The sequence below is a fragment of the Branchiostoma floridae genome, chromosome 6 (assembly GCF_000003815.2).
Source record: "Branchiostoma floridae strain S238N-H82 chromosome 6, Bfl_VNyyK, whole genome shotgun sequence".
NCBI lineage: Eukaryota > Metazoa > Chordata > Leptocardii > Amphioxiformes > Branchiostomatidae > Branchiostoma > Branchiostoma floridae.
Window position 1 is genome coordinate 20597748 of NC_049984.1, and position 15762 is coordinate 20613509.

The window sequence follows — 15762 nt, forward strand, 5'->3', positions numbered from 1 at the left end:
AATTTTCCTGCATCTATCTACACACCAAATATGAAGTCTAAACTTCTCTCTATTCTAATTGAGGCACGTGAATGCTCCTGACCTGGTTTCGCGTCGTTAAGAGGCGACACCTGGTCTGGAGCAGTCCACAGCCTCTCATTAACCACCTGTACACCCTCACCTGTCCATAGAACCTTTAATACGCCTCAGAGCTTGTATTTTCTATCTGTTGAATCTACGTCGCAGAGGTTGGGCGGAAGTGGATGGAGAGCTTTAGGAGCAAAGACATTTCGGCGGAATTGACTTAAGGGCGGTCTGGTTTTAGGTTGGAAGGTATAGGAAGACATGGTAATACAGACGATTGAATGTGGGAAGCAATTTGCAATGTTTATGCGTGTGCACTTTATGCGGTATTATATGGATCAGAAACTTGGCAAGCCATAGGGTAACAGTGTGACACGGCAGACGGAGGTTATGTGACATCCTGAGACTGTTTGAGCATTTGCCATTTTTTCCCCATTGCTGAGAGATGTGCGGCACACAAGACGCGAGAGGGCTAAAGTTTGGGGGAAGTAAAAGCTTTAAAACAATGCCTCCCCCCCTTTTTTCCGTTCTCTGTTTGAAGACCGTTCAGTGACCCAGTGACTTTTTTGCCCATACCTTAACCTTCTTCCGGAGCTTCGCCTTGGGTCACTTCACATAATTTACTATTCTGCAACACATTCATACATATCAAGACTATCACATTCATACATATCAAGGCTATAACCTTTTCCTATTAAGTAAAGGTGAAGACACTCAAAAGAAAATAATGATAATGATACAGGTCAAATAGTCAAGAACATTCACTGAACTCATGTCCAAGATGGTGAACCAGGTCTTGTTCATAATTCATTATGTACCATGGCAGGCATCATCCCGTTTCTATTTAATGATAGATTGAGTGATGAAATTGACCTGTATGATATTTTCCCCTATTTTTGTACAGGACTGTGTGTCTGACATATGTACTGTTATTCCCTAGAGGTGGACTATAATCCCCTACTGGAGACATGTCAGTTGCCCATGGGAGAAGCAGGATTGGCCTGGGACGTGTTCTGCTTTGGCTTTCTCCTCTTACAAAAGAGATGCCTCAGTAGCTACTACTTCCTTCATGTCCAAGCAGACCTACAGGCACAATCAGCCCTGGCCTCAAGGTGTGAGATTTGACTTCAACAATATCATTGATTGGTACTACTCCAACAATTTACTTCCGGCAAGATCCGATGATCGAAGCAGTGAATACTGTAAATGCAGAAATGTTCATGGTGGTTTAATTTATGTTGAACTTCTTGGTTTTTTGCAGTGGCCTCTTCACCATGAACTCAAAACCACCATGAACACTAAATTTCCCACTACCGTGAAAGTAAATTGCCACAAACTTCAATGCACTTACACTACTGATATACAAGTTTAAAATAAGAATTAATGAATTTGGCTGTGTAGCGTACTAATGAGTCATTAAAATTCACCTTATATGATACCTTTCATTCCAACAGAGGTGCAGAGCTAATTCGTCAGAACCTTATTGAGGAAGTGAAGGCTAGAGAAGAAGAGGAAAAGAAGATCTTAGTTAGCATTAAAAAATCGTGAGTACCTTTTATACACACACTGTACATGTCAGACATGTAAATTGACATGATGATACATGTAATAGGGCAGAAAGAGTTATTCATGTACAGGTACATGTACATCATGGCCCTTCAACCCTGAATAGCTAGGGAAGATAAGCTATAATGTATCCCCAGCATTTGATCCACTTCTCAAGTCATGTGTAATCAGCATATAGCGAAGTCATTTAGAAGCATTGGATTGATTCATTCCAGGACAAAGGCTGGTACTGTTGAATCAAAAGTTTTCCCAGCTTCCTCCTGTGTTGAACATTATTCGTTAGAATCTGTAGTAGATTATGAAAGATACACTTGCGGAATATGTACATCAGATATTTTGCTTATAGATAGATAATCTTTATTGCATATTCATGCCCGAGGGCTAAATGCACAAAGGGACCACATATGGTCTTATGGATGCAGAGGAAAAAAAGAAACTAGACTTATACAAACTTTTAGACTAGTCTAAATGGAAAAGGAACTAAGACACTATGTGTTACAATCTCTATAGATGATAGGTTTAAACATGAATAACTTTTCATCCTAACTGTGTATTGCTTAATTTCTCTTAACTAGCATGGAGAGAATACGTGCCAAACAGGCAAAGTTTTTGAAAAAAACAGAGAAGGAGAAGGACCACTTTCAAAGTAAGAATCTGTTCCTTTTTTGTTTCGCAATATGCATTCATTTGATAATGTATTTTGAGTGTCACATTTTGTGTGTCACACATACAGTGTCACCTTTTGTGTATATGACTCTGTATGTTTGTATACATTCCGTTGCAACAGCACATACGAAGAGAATATAAAGACCCTGTGTCTTGAGTGGGAAAATACAGGTACATATGTCATAACTGCAGTTTGTTCTATTAAAAATATAATGTTGTATGTTTGTGTTTGTACGTATAAACCTAACACTGGGTTGCCAGTTTCTGGTACATGTATAGAATAGCTGTTGTGTGTGTTTGTGATAGATTTGTGGCAATTTTTTGCACAAATTTTAATGTAACAAACTTTAAAGTATTTATTGTCCTTCAGGTCACAGGATTAGAATGCAACAAGTTAAGTAAATAGGTGCTAAGTGCAGCTGGCCTACAGAGTGCCTAGCATCAGTAGAAACTTACAAATGGTCAGAATTTGATTTGAGTGAGAATTGATTAGATGGAAGTTGAATTTTTCACGAAACTTAAAAAACTGTTAAACTAAAAAAATCTTTCTGTGAAATTGAATATTTGAATAATAGTATTAGTCTGCCAAAGGTACCCTGTTTGAAATGGAACAAACTGAATAATATTATGAAATGTTGTATTGCAACAACATATCTCTGCTTTTACCGACTGAGTTCCATGGTACAAATGTACATAGATGACGTGAAATCATGTTCACAATGCCCTCAATCACCTACATGTACATGTAGACCATTTAAATATAATCATTTTGCATTTGCTCCTTTCTATATATTTTAATAGTATTTTGTATTTCTTATTTTATCAGACATGTAATCACTATTAGGTAACCACAACACACTGCTTAAAATCAGATTAGGGATTACTTAAACCTTGCCTAAATTAGAACTGTGATACATACATGTATATGGCAGAGAAGGAGTGAAGTCTCATTCAGTCAAGTACATGTGTAGGTCAAATGAATAGTGGACAATTTTGCTTACTTTAGTACGCATTGACAACTGAAAAGGAAGACTACATAACAAGCATATTCGTGTACCATTAGCTTTTTAGATGGATTTAGTCATAAAGGTTACATATATTGATTTGAATGACATCTGACAAAGAATGCTCATTTCTGCATATATTAAGTTGAACAAAATTTGAAACCCACACCTTTTTAATGATTTACTGCAGCCTTTGTTCATTAGATATCCAAAGCAGTTTCTTATTAGAATTCATCAAAGAAATCATGAAAATTAATTACTTGTAGTCCTTTCTTTACTGATTCTGTGACAACAACCGTTGGTATCAGATCTCAGGTTATCAATGAAGGTGAGCTTTGGTCTCCCTTCGCTTGTTTTGTTGGATCCCAGAGTACAAACTTGGAGGCAATGGTGTCAGGAAGCCTGATACTGTAGCAGCCAGTTTCATTCCTCTTGTTAAGAATTATAGGGACAACAAAGACAAGTATCATTTCCATCTGGGGCGGGAGGAGACACAGAAAAAGCTTGGCGTGCACTAGCTGTACTACATCTAGCCCAATCTGCACAAGCATTTGTCGGTGTAATATTGAATAATGACCTATTGAACAATTAAGGGTTAATGACCCGGCCCGAGGTATATACATTTTGTATAGTGTGATAACGCCAGGTCCTCACACCACCGAGTGAGTGAAGCATGACAACTTGTCAAGCCTTTTCAAACTTTTACTGTACTGTATTCATGATCATTCCTCCCTCCGGGGTCTGATCTTTCCTCCTTCAAGTTGCTCTGTGCTATTCTTATTCATGTATCTCTCATTCTAATTTATCCTGTGTGTCTGTCCTTCTGATTGGTCCAAGCTTTCAAAAGTCAATATCATATAGCCAGGCGCCGCGGACCAATCAGAAGGCCTCATTCCACGTTGGTTATACACATTGGTAACACATACATGTAGATTCCGGCCAGGCCGCTGTATATTGCTCCTCTGATTGGTCAGAATGAATCGCACCGGTGTCGATTCACCAGTGTAAATCGACACCAGTGCCAGTGTCAATTCATTTGACCAATCAGAAGGAGTGATACACACAAGAAAGTAAGGAATATGCAGGCATTGGTCAACAAAAAGGAGCGAAACATTGGCCTGAGCAGAGGGACTAAGTACAGACCAGAAGCGGGAACAGCTCTTTCTATTACCATTGATAACGAGTTTTGTTGTTCTAAAAAGCCAAAGACTGCAATGTTTCGAATATTTTCTGTTTAAATTGGGTTTCAAAATTCAATCTATAATCTCCTTACAAATGTATATCCCAAAGAACAAAATGTAAATTTTCAGAAATTTGTCAAAGGAATTCACGCGTATAGTCCTAACAGGAGTTTGCAAGTTTTGGTAGGCTATATGATGATAACGTTAATGACACGCCTGTTCCTCGGTGTACATTGTGTCATAACGCCTGGTCCTTTGCTATAACCACCTCATAAAACCACTGAGTGAGCAAAGCAAATGCGGTGGTTTTATGAGGTGGTTATAGCAAAGAACCAGGCGTTATGACACCATATACACCGAGGAACAGGCGGGTCATTAACCCTTAATCAACACACGTGTGTTAATAAAACTATTTAATGCACAGCTGTTAAGGATTTTCCATGTGTGTATGGCATCATCACCAACATGATGGGGTCTTCTGATTGGTCAACGTCCCCTGGCTATATGATAATTACATTTATACAAATTTTAGTTTGGCTAGATAACAATCAAAACCAGCCATACAATCCAGTTAAACATGTGCACCACACAGTCCTAAGAATACATTGTCAACAACAATGCAGTAAAATATGCAGATACAAGACATTGTTAGTTTGTGCAGGTTTGTTCGGAGGTTGCAAAATAAGAGACTTAACCACACTATGGATGTGATTTGCATATATGACCTTACATCTAGAGTGATTTTGTGCATTAACCAATGATCGGATGTGCCAGAATAGATTGAACATTGTTTCCAAAAATCATCAAGGTGGCGACAAAGAAAGTGATGAGGAGCAGGGTGGGGAGTGGCAGAAGAAACGAGATAAGGAGTACCCCTGGCTGACGAACCGTGGGGATGACACTGGTTCAGAAGGTGCCTGGGATAAAGACTTATCATGCAGGGTGCCAGTAGAAGCTGGATGCCTGCTGCAGCATGTTGCCAAAGTACATGTAGCACAACTCCTAGTATTAATACTTCTGTACTTCCAATGCCAAGCCTAACTCATCCGTAGACTTTCTCCACATACATTACCATAGCTGCAGCTGGGTGATGCAGATGCACAGGGCATGCTAATAAGCAAATACTAGTAGATAATATACATGTAACAATCTATTTCAATTCCTGGACTCAAACCATGTCAACTTGTATTTGATGAAAGAAGGATAGAAATAACTTCAGAAAACTTACAAAAAGCAATCAAGGCAGATCTACCATGCTACGTACATGTATAGCTTGATTTGGAAGTCATAATAGTCTCAAATTTAATTCAGTGCACCCACTAAATTGAATCATGAGCATTTACTAACCAGACCCTTCCTTCAGCTTTGCTATTAATTTTTTTTGCATGAGCAAAAGAAGCAGTCTAGGATACCTAACAAATATCTATTAAGTAAGTACACTCAGCACAAAATGTTTGGAAACATGAATTTGATCAATCAGATCTCTATTATTGCCTTATCAATTGTATTGTGCTAAATTTATCACCTTTTACAAACTTTCATACCACATTTGCCATGATCCTACATTCAGAGGTTAAACACCAGAGTTGACTATGCAACTACATCACACAAGAAAACAAATGAGGTATCATACGTAATAGAACGCATTTGATATCATTAGATATTGACAGAGGTATGATCAATCGATTTTCAAGTTTCCAAACTTTTAACAGAAATTCCACTTTTAGTTTGTAACACATTGTTTTCAGTAAGTTATTCAGTGTAATAAACTATATTTGTTGCAGGACAAATGCAGGTACACAATGCTTCTTTAAGCATTAAAGTATGAATGCACATATTGCCTATTGGTTCCAATATTTAATTTCTACTGCTGGAACCTGAAGTCATGAAGACTTGCCAATTTCTTGGGCAGTAGCAACCTTAAAGTTATAATGTTATACATAATGTACATGTGACACTAACCAGAAGTACATTGTGTACTGCTGCGTTTTCAACAAAATTTGCATAAATTGTGTAATCTTTTGCATTGTCATTGAACGTTTGCTTGACTAACATGTTTTACTAAGTTATTCCCTTAAGTTAAGTATAGAAAACGATCTTGCCTATTTTAAGACAATCTAGTTTCAGAAGCTACAATGCGTTACGTTGGTTCTGCTAGCAATGTAACTTTGATGTAATTGAATTGAAGGCTTATAATTATGTAACGTTACATCAAGGCTCTAGCCAGCGTCCGTTTTTCCGTCAGTTGACGGTAATTTGCTGTGTGGGACGGAAACATTTTAAAACCAATCCGTCAACCTTGACGGACCAAAATCTGATAAAAGCTCCTTGGTGAAAGCTTCAGGCGGCTTGGGGGCCGTAAAAGCCACACACTGTTTGTTTTGCTATTGTTATGATTGTTGACAATGTGTGTCGGTGCCCTTTCGCATACGATAATCTCATTAAAACCCGTTTTTCAAGGTCTCAGTTCAGTCTCTCTACCTCCTGGAATAGTGTTTCCGCGACAATGGGAATTGGCTGACGGAAAAGAATTTCGAGCTGGCTAGAGCCCTGTTACCTGTAACGTTACATGTATTTACCCTGTACATTGACAAAATTGACCTGTATCCAACCATTCTACAGTAACTGTTGTTCCTTCTGATTTGGAACTTGTGAGAGGAATTTCTCATGGCTGAGTGGACCTTGTCCTTGTCCTTATATATGTCCTTGTATATGATACATATTTATGCGGTAGCATGCATAGTCCAGTGGTTAGTGGCCTGTCTGGACCAAGAATCTGTGAGTTCGTAACCCGGCTGTTGTCACTCACCCGACTTGCACTGCAAACTGGCCAAGGAGTGTAGTCAGCCAATCAACAACCCAAAAAATGATGTTATTTTGCTTTTCTACAGGATTACAGCTTGGGTTTTGAACATAAAGTAACTTAAAGAAGTTCTAATATTGTGATACTGGCCATTGTTTTATTATTTTCCTTTGAAATTGGCAAGATATATGCTAACGTAGTACATGTAGTTATGATCCCTCATGTTACATAAGGGCAAGATCGTGGAACTTTCATGTCATTCAAGGGCAAGATCATTGAATTTTTTGTCATCCAACAGAAAGAGTTTTGGAACTTTGATGCCACCCAAGGACAACATCATGGAAAACTGAAAATGTACTTTGTCTGAAATTGGCAAGATATATGAATCTGGTTGTATTACAGTAGCATTAATTTGAATTTTGTTATTTGAGAGGATGTGAGAACTGGTAAGTGGAACCTGTCTGACTGTTTCTGGCCTTCTGTCTAGCAATCAGAGGAGGGGATTACTACCTGTTCGAGTCGGACAGTGATGAATCTGATGAGGAGGAGCTAGAGGAGGTAGAGACCAAGGACAAGACTAAGGAGGATCAGAAGGCAGGGCCTCTCCAGGTTGGACACTCAATGTTTTCACCCTCACCCTCAAAATTGCAATGATCTTTCCAAATGTGGGAGATATACATGTACCATGTATCTACATTCAGTCCAGTGCAATGCCATTTGACAATTTTAGTTACTGTAACATATATTTGGATTGGGGTAACACAGAACACATGTACATGTATGCCATAGTTTTTCAATGGTGGTAAAAGTGAGGATTGAAAGCAGACAGGTAACTCAGACAATTTATTGGGATCACTCACTCACTGAATGAAAAATCAATGTATGGTGCAGGTTTGCAGCAAATTTAGAAATGGGCCTTTCCTTTTCCTAGATCCTTCATGCAGCAGTCATTGAGAGTCAACTAAAGGCTAAGAGGAGGGAGGCAAGGAAGAAGAAGCTGTCACGATTCTTTAGTATGTATACATGTACGATGAGAGAATTAGATGTGATTTGATGAAAAATCAGATAAGCATGCATGAATTTTAGCTACTCAAATAATTGCACTAACTTCTTTTCTGAATATAAACACAGTTCTTATTTGCTACACATATTTGCCTCAGCATACTGCTTCAGCTTTTGCCACGGTCCACTTGCACACTAGAGATTCCTAAGTAATTTGGGATCTTGTACAAATGGCTGAGAATTTAGAACAAACTTTCACATGATGGTTTAACAAATGTATTTCCTGAAGAACTGCGGCGAATGGGCATGAAGAGGACAGCATCAGTGGAAGATCTGACAGAAGAGGAGCTGAAAGAGGAGAGAGAAGAGCAAAAAGGTTACTTCTTTTGATTCCTTATTCAACTCTAAAACATTGTATGCGCCCACTTCCTAAAGGAAAGAATGCTTTTGGCTCTCACAACTAAAACACTAGCTTTGCCAAACATTATTGCTGCACAGTGCCTCATTGTCCTCAAAGTCAAACCCAGGTTTACTTTTTGGCAGACCACTTCGGACCTTCTCCAGATATGTCATGAGCAAAGTTACATGTAATGTACATCTTGTACTGGTTCAAAGTAGATTCCTTTTAGTTAAATCAAAGGAGGCAAGGTAGTGTTGTGAAATAAATCTTGTTGTGACTATAACATAGAAATTTCTCCAACTTTGAAACCATTTGATCATGTTACGTCGATGTAGGTTAGACATCCAGGTAATAAGATACGCCAAAAATAGTTACTCAAGCAACTGGATATGGTTTTGAAACGGTCAGACGTTTCGGAAAGAATCCACTTTCCTTCGTCAGTGACATTTGATCATGTTATACAGTTTTGTAATGTCTCTTTTCAGAAACCTTATTGGACAAACTCAAACTGTACCTAAGAATCTTCTGGCTGGTCTTGGTGGCTACAATCGACCTGATAATTGACTGGCTGAACAGCTTCTCCCACCACTACCGCCACATTGCAGTCACCCTGCAAAAAGAGAGGAGATTCCTTGCCAAACAGGCAAGAATGGTAAGAAGTCGAGCAGTATACCTGTTGTGTACTTAGAATGGTAAGAAGTCGAGCAGTATACCTGTTGTGTACTTACAATGTAGTAGTTTCTGGTTGCCAACTTCTTTCATTTTCTATAAATAAACTTGATTTTGTAACAACCTTAGCGTACATGTAAGAACCATGCACTTCCAAACTCATGCTTCTGATAATTGTAATTGGTACTGGATGATTTATAAGTAATTGTTAGATGAGGGCAATTCAAAAAGTCATACAAGTGGTTTTACATAAGGCTGAATTGAAATTTGGTACAAAGGTAAAGGCACATAATTCTTTTGTGTCTGAGGTTTAGACGCCCGCGCGCAAATCGTTTTAGTTTGGTTAGACTTGCACTGCATGACATGTATGTGTATACTGCTAGTATCATCAAAGGTCAGAGTTTGATTCCTGCATATGGCTTCTGAACTAGGACCACAAGTTCCCGGATGAACACCATGGCAAAATGGATTTGCAATTAGAAACTGGAATATGTTTCGGAGCATACATAATGACAAATGGCTCGCCAAACAGATAAAACCGTTTCAGTTTTTGCATCATAAATGGAGCCTGAGATTTTTATGATTGACTTATCAGAGATGATTTGAAGATGAGCTTCAGATTTCCATCAGGAGATCAATCCTTCGAGATCTGAGCCACTATTATTATTATTACAATTGCTGTAGGAAGCTGAAATCACGCCTGTATGAGACCAATGTCTTCATACACAAATTGTAAGTTACATGCCAACTTTCATTTCTAAACTTCTAACATTTACTCTCTTACATGTCTGCCTGGATGGAATGCGATGTAATATTAAAGCCAGTTGAATTAATTCATAGCTGTATCAAGAAAAACGAAACTTGACACAGTTATTAAGTGTTTAAGAGTCATTGCACGAGAAAACCAGGCAAAACCAGGCAGAGGCCGGAAGATGGGGGTCGGCCAAATCAGTTCATACTTTGTATGTGTGATAGGTATGTGGAACTATTAACAGCCATATACTTAAAACCCTCCAGCTATTTTCCGTTATGGCGTTCTGGGAACCCCCTCAGAGACCCTCAAAAATCCAACAATTTATGGCTGAAAATTACTGAAATTGCGATGGCTATCCTGAAAAATGTACAAAGAACCTACCTTATATATTTCCATATAGCATAGGTCCTAAAGTTTTACAGATCAAAAGTTGAAGATGATACATTGAAGTTAAGAGGGTGTACTTGGGGGTTACCTGAACCACTGAAAGCAGATTTTTTATCACTGTAAATTTTGGTGATTTTTAAGGCCCATTATCTGCTATACGCAGTGGCTCTGATGAATGGTTTTACTGTTGCTAGATAGAGGAACATCTACTTATTCAAAAACAATCGTCATCTATTTGAGCCATACATAACGCGGGCCGTGAGAGGGGGGTCTTTATGGGGACTTTTCGAGTTTTGGGCTATAATAAATCGGGTAATCATATTTTACTATGGGGGTAAGTCACGGCAAATGTCTGTATAGTTGTTTTTAAGCCATGCATAACTGTAAAAAATATTATGATTGATTGGTTATGTTAGTTGGGGCTCCACATGGGGGACATAAGGATACTGGAAACAGATTTTTGCTGATTTAGCACATTTTAATTATTGCTTTCTTATGTGATTAAGCTGGTACCTTCTGAAATCACTTCATATATACCTACTTTATCGTGCCCAAGTGAAAAGGCTCTGCATGGGGGTTACCAGGACTCCACAACTGTGTTACCATTAATAAAAGGGGCATAGGATGCATACCTACTTCATAAATGCTGAAATTTCAAGAACAAGACCACAACAAAAGTCAAAATTAATGCTATTTTGGGATGGATACAATCATGTGCATGGTACTTTTTTCATCAATATTACGGTATACAAATATGGTACAGTTTAGGTATATTTGTTCCTATAGACAAAGTACTGTCCACGGTCCACCAATGGCGGGTTAGTATGCCTGGCTATCCATTTATCAACATAAGGACAAACCAAAAACAAAGCCTATCACAAAACCTGTATATGTAAGACCCCTTTAGAAGGGAACAGTGTATTGTACGATCTGCAAAATTCATGTACATGTAATAACTCACAAGAAATTAAAAATAGCTAAACCGTCGAAACGCATATTCACCAAAAGTGGAGTGGTGATAAAGCACTATGGTGAAAAGTATTCTACAAATTCAATAAAAGCAACAAATTACAAAAATCAACTTTCACTCATACAGCCTTGGATTACCCGGCCTTTGTCTGGTCAGAAAGCTGATGATAGTTAAGTGGCCCAGGCAGCTAGTTAAGGTAGCTAATGCGAAGCTGTTGTTCAAGCCCATTGTTTGGTACACAGATTACAATATTTTGCTAGACTTTCAGTAGCAGAGAGACAGCACAGACTTGGTGGCCATTGACATGGACGCGTTATACTAGAGGAAGGCGAGTGTCAGGTATTGCGAACACACTGAATAGTAGCATTGGCTACATTCATCCCGTTATGTTTGAAGATGTTAACTTGAGTGAACTGGCAGCAAAAGGCTTCGAATCATTAAAGCTAAATCAATTAATGCATGTATTGGGCCATTTTCATCTGCCCATTACAGGATCCATGACAAGGAAAGTTTTTTTTTCATACAGGCATTAGAGACTATCTTTGGCAGATGCACATGTGCAAATTGCCTTAATTTTTTTTTCTCATTTCAGTTTTGGTTGCGCAATTTGTACAAAATTAAAATGTAAAAAAAAGCTTTCAAGAGTTTTTGTACTCAACTGCAATACGAGTATGTCAGGTTTTAGGTCTGACCAGAATCTGTTAGCAATTACAGATAAGGTTTAATCAGATAGTGCTTTATTGTATCACTAGTCCAACAAAAGTAAATTTTTCTTGTTGTAAGAATGCATTTTAATTTTTTTTTATAATTTCTTGAGTGTTTTTGTTTTTTGCCTATCGTATGATTTATTATGTGGCTCTATGTGTAAAGGGTTTGTCATAGAGTTTGCTTTTGGCTTGACTATAGGCTAAGTTGTTTTGGATGACACCCGCGTGCACGTCAGTTATTGGCCATTTTCACATTAAGAAAAAAAATTAAACCATACTGTATACCAAACAATGCAGCTACAAAATGAACAAATATATGCCGTAGACTGCAAATGTATTGACAAATGTATGCCAATGTCTTCGAATGCCAACGTCAATTTTAGTGACAAACAAGAAGATGTGAAGGAACGAAAATCAGAATCTGTTGTTTGGTATATCATAATCTGCGTGTTTTGTCATTTGTTCATCCTTTCGGACTACAGTACCTCACCTGATTTCATAATGAATGCAACTTTTTTGGCCATTTGGCCAATTGTCATCCACATAGACAAATCAACAGGACCAGGTATACTAACACGCCATTGGTGTACAGCACTTTGTCTATAGCTGTACATGTACTGTATTCCGTAATTAATAACCAATGTACAATGCACTTGTATCCATCCCAAAATAGCATTCATTTTGACTTTTGTTTTGGTCTTGTTTCAACATTTCTAAAGTAGGTATGCATCCATGTGCTCTGTTTATTAAATGGTATCACATTTGTGGAGTCCTGGTAACCCCCATGCAGAGCCTTTTCACTTGCGCACGACAAAGTAGGTATATACGAAGTGATTTCAGAAGGTACCAGCTTAATCACATAAGAAAGCAATAATTAAAACGTGTAAAATCGGCCAAATTCCGTTTCCAGTATCCTTATATCCCCCATGTGGAGCCCCAACTAACATAACTAATCAATCATAATATCTTTGACAGTTATACATTGTTTACAAACAACTATACAAACATTTGCCATGACTAACCCTCATATCATAATATAATTACCCGATTTATTATAGCCCAAAACTCGAAAAGTCCCCATAAAGACCCCCCTCTCATGGCCCGCGTTATGTATGGCCCAAATAGATGACGATTGTTTTTGAATAAGTAGATGTTCCTCTATCTAGCAACAGTAAAACCATTCACCAGAGCCACTGCGTATAGCAGATAATGGGCCTTAAAAATCACCAAAATTTACAGTGATAAAAAATCTGCTTTCAGTGGTTCAGGTAACCCCCTAGTACACCCTCTTAACTTCAATGTATCATCTTCAACTTTTGATCTGTAAAACTTTAGGACCTATGCTATATGGAAATATATAAGGTAGGTTCTTTGTACATTTTTCAGGATAGCCATCGCAATTTCAGTAATTTTCAGCCATAAATTGTTGGATTTTTGAGGGTCTCTGAGGGGGGTCCCAGAATGCCATAACGGAAAATAGCTGGAGGGTTTTAAGTATATGGCTGTTAATAGTTCCACATACCTATCACACATACAAAGTATGAACCGATTTGGCCGACCCCCATCTTCCGGCCTCTGCCTGGTTTTCTCGTGCAATGACTCTTAAAGTCCAAAAAAGGCGCTAAGTTCATTTTGTAATAATTTCTTACATTTTAGTTTACAAACAACTAATGAAACTTTGAACCAACACAGCATACAGTATGGCATATCCAAGAACTTGACAACTAAAAAGAATCCGTATAGTTTTGCAGTCTTCCTGGGGGTGAAGCTCTACCTTGCTCTATCTATTCGAGAAAATATGGTATAATGTCTTTTTTCCTTTTGCCATGAGTTGGCAAAAAGAAAAAAAATAAGTAACATGCATTGGCATAATACCGGCCGTAAGACTTATACCGGCCGATAAAAAATAATGGAATTTAAATAGATCTACACATGCAACAATAGTTATTTCTGAGGTATGTACACTTCAGACATCTAGCTGTCCAATACATCATTTACAAAGCATCGATAACTATTCATTCGAAGACAACAAGGCCAAAAGTTTTCAGTTCATTTTCGGGGCAGGTGAGCTCGTCGTTGGACAAACACACTGTCACGTTCATCGCCAGATTTGTAGATAATAATCACACGTGCTCACGGCACAAGACGAGCATGATTCAACAGCAATATTGAAATTCTTTTGGTGACCTACAACTCATGTAAAAGTGTGAAGAACCGTTGCATTATCGCCCGGATCTACGGCTGAATGGGTCAAATTGAGCGTACGCCACCATTTTCCCGCCATTTTTAATGCTACGCCAGCAGTCAAGTTTCACGTCATAGCGGTTGTGACGGACCAAAATTAAATGAAAATTCTTGTCAGTATACGCCCATTTTCTCATGACTTTTTGTATGCTCATGCAGGTTTTTGTTTTGTGCAACTACTAACAGGAAAGGAAGGAACAAGAGGATGTATAAAGGTACATAGTGGCAGTTAATTGTGCCATGTTTCGTTCGGCCGGTATTATTGCACCCCCTTCCAACCACGCGCCCGTTCTCCGTGCAATTCCGCGGTGTGTTCCAATTACGATATTATGTTTTTAGCAGGACAAGAGAGACAAAATAATATACACAGAAGAAGTGGCAAAGGTAAGTTGTAACAGCAACATGTAACTGGAGAAAATGATACGTTGATCATTTGCCAAATTAGCATTGCTTGAGAAATTGCAGTAAACCGGCCGGTATTATGCCAATGGATGTTACAAATGTACCATATTTTCTCGGATAGTTAGCTTGTTATAAATCCATGCATTGCTTTTTGACTCGCCCTAGTTTAACAATTTTTGAATAAGGAAACTTGTTTGAAATAATGTGGATACTTTGGATGCTCTATTCACTGACTCATCGGCATTATACATTAATTTTGCAACTAACAGGTAGTCCTACTCTACATTTCAACCTGAACACTACTCACTCACACTGTAGCATTATCTGTATTCAAAACACAGATATAGCAGTTGGAAAGTAATTCTGTTTAAAGTAAGTTAGAATATATGCCAAGTATACTTTGACATGGCTGGTCCCAGGCCTTTTGTACCTGTCCCAAATCTAATTGTTGGCAAGCCGCATACCAAACTACATGTATGTGTCTTTCGTATGTTCAACCTTCTTGACCACTTAGATTTTTTTTGGCCAAACTTTTTTTTTATTCGCGCTCTTGCATCAGTTTTGGAGTTCCCGGAAGATGCTATCCATGTAGTCAAATCAGCATGGCCTTAGGGAACCGTATGCTGAAAAGGCCTCGTGAGAACACTGGTACCACCAGATTATATGTGCGTTGAATATGCAGTTTTATTCTAATAAGGGCCAACTGCTCAGATTTCAGATCTTCATAGTTGGGGAACTTATTTTGAACATTTTACACCATCCTCCTACTCATCCAACGGCCGAAACCGCCTGTCTGGATGTACCCTGCTTTCTCAACCGTCACTATTAGTTCTTGTGGACGTCCCCCCCAAACCAGCTGTCAGCCAATCAGAGAATTGGCCTTTCAGTTTTCAAAAGGGGTCTCGCATATATAATGGTAAGTTCATGAATATTTATAAGCAGGG

The 15762-nt window shown here is 38.4% G+C and overlaps 1 protein-coding gene across 11 annotated transcripts in view; it reads left to right on the forward strand.

Moving 5' to 3' along the window:
• Positions 1-15762, forward strand: part of LOC118417647 (piezo-type mechanosensitive ion channel component 2-like) — a 119353-nt gene that overhangs the window by 64264 nt on the left and 39327 nt on the right. For 10 of the 11 annotated variants that reach the window (XM_035823276.1, XM_035823265.1, XM_035823267.1 and 7 more), the window contains 8 exons: positions 1004-1175; positions 1518-1607; positions 2205-2275; positions 5289-5393; positions 7771-7892; positions 8215-8296; positions 8575-8661; positions 9171-9337. In XM_035823276.1, the coding sequence (XP_035679169.1) occupies positions 1004-1175; positions 1518-1607; positions 2205-2275; positions 5289-5393; positions 7771-7892; positions 8215-8296; positions 8575-8661; positions 9171-9337 (896 nt within the window). The remainder of the gene's footprint in view (positions 1-1003; positions 1176-1517; positions 1608-2204; positions 2276-5288; positions 5394-7770; positions 7893-8214; positions 8297-8574; positions 8662-9170; positions 9338-15762) is intronic. The other variant, XM_035823275.1, reaches the window with a different exon arrangement.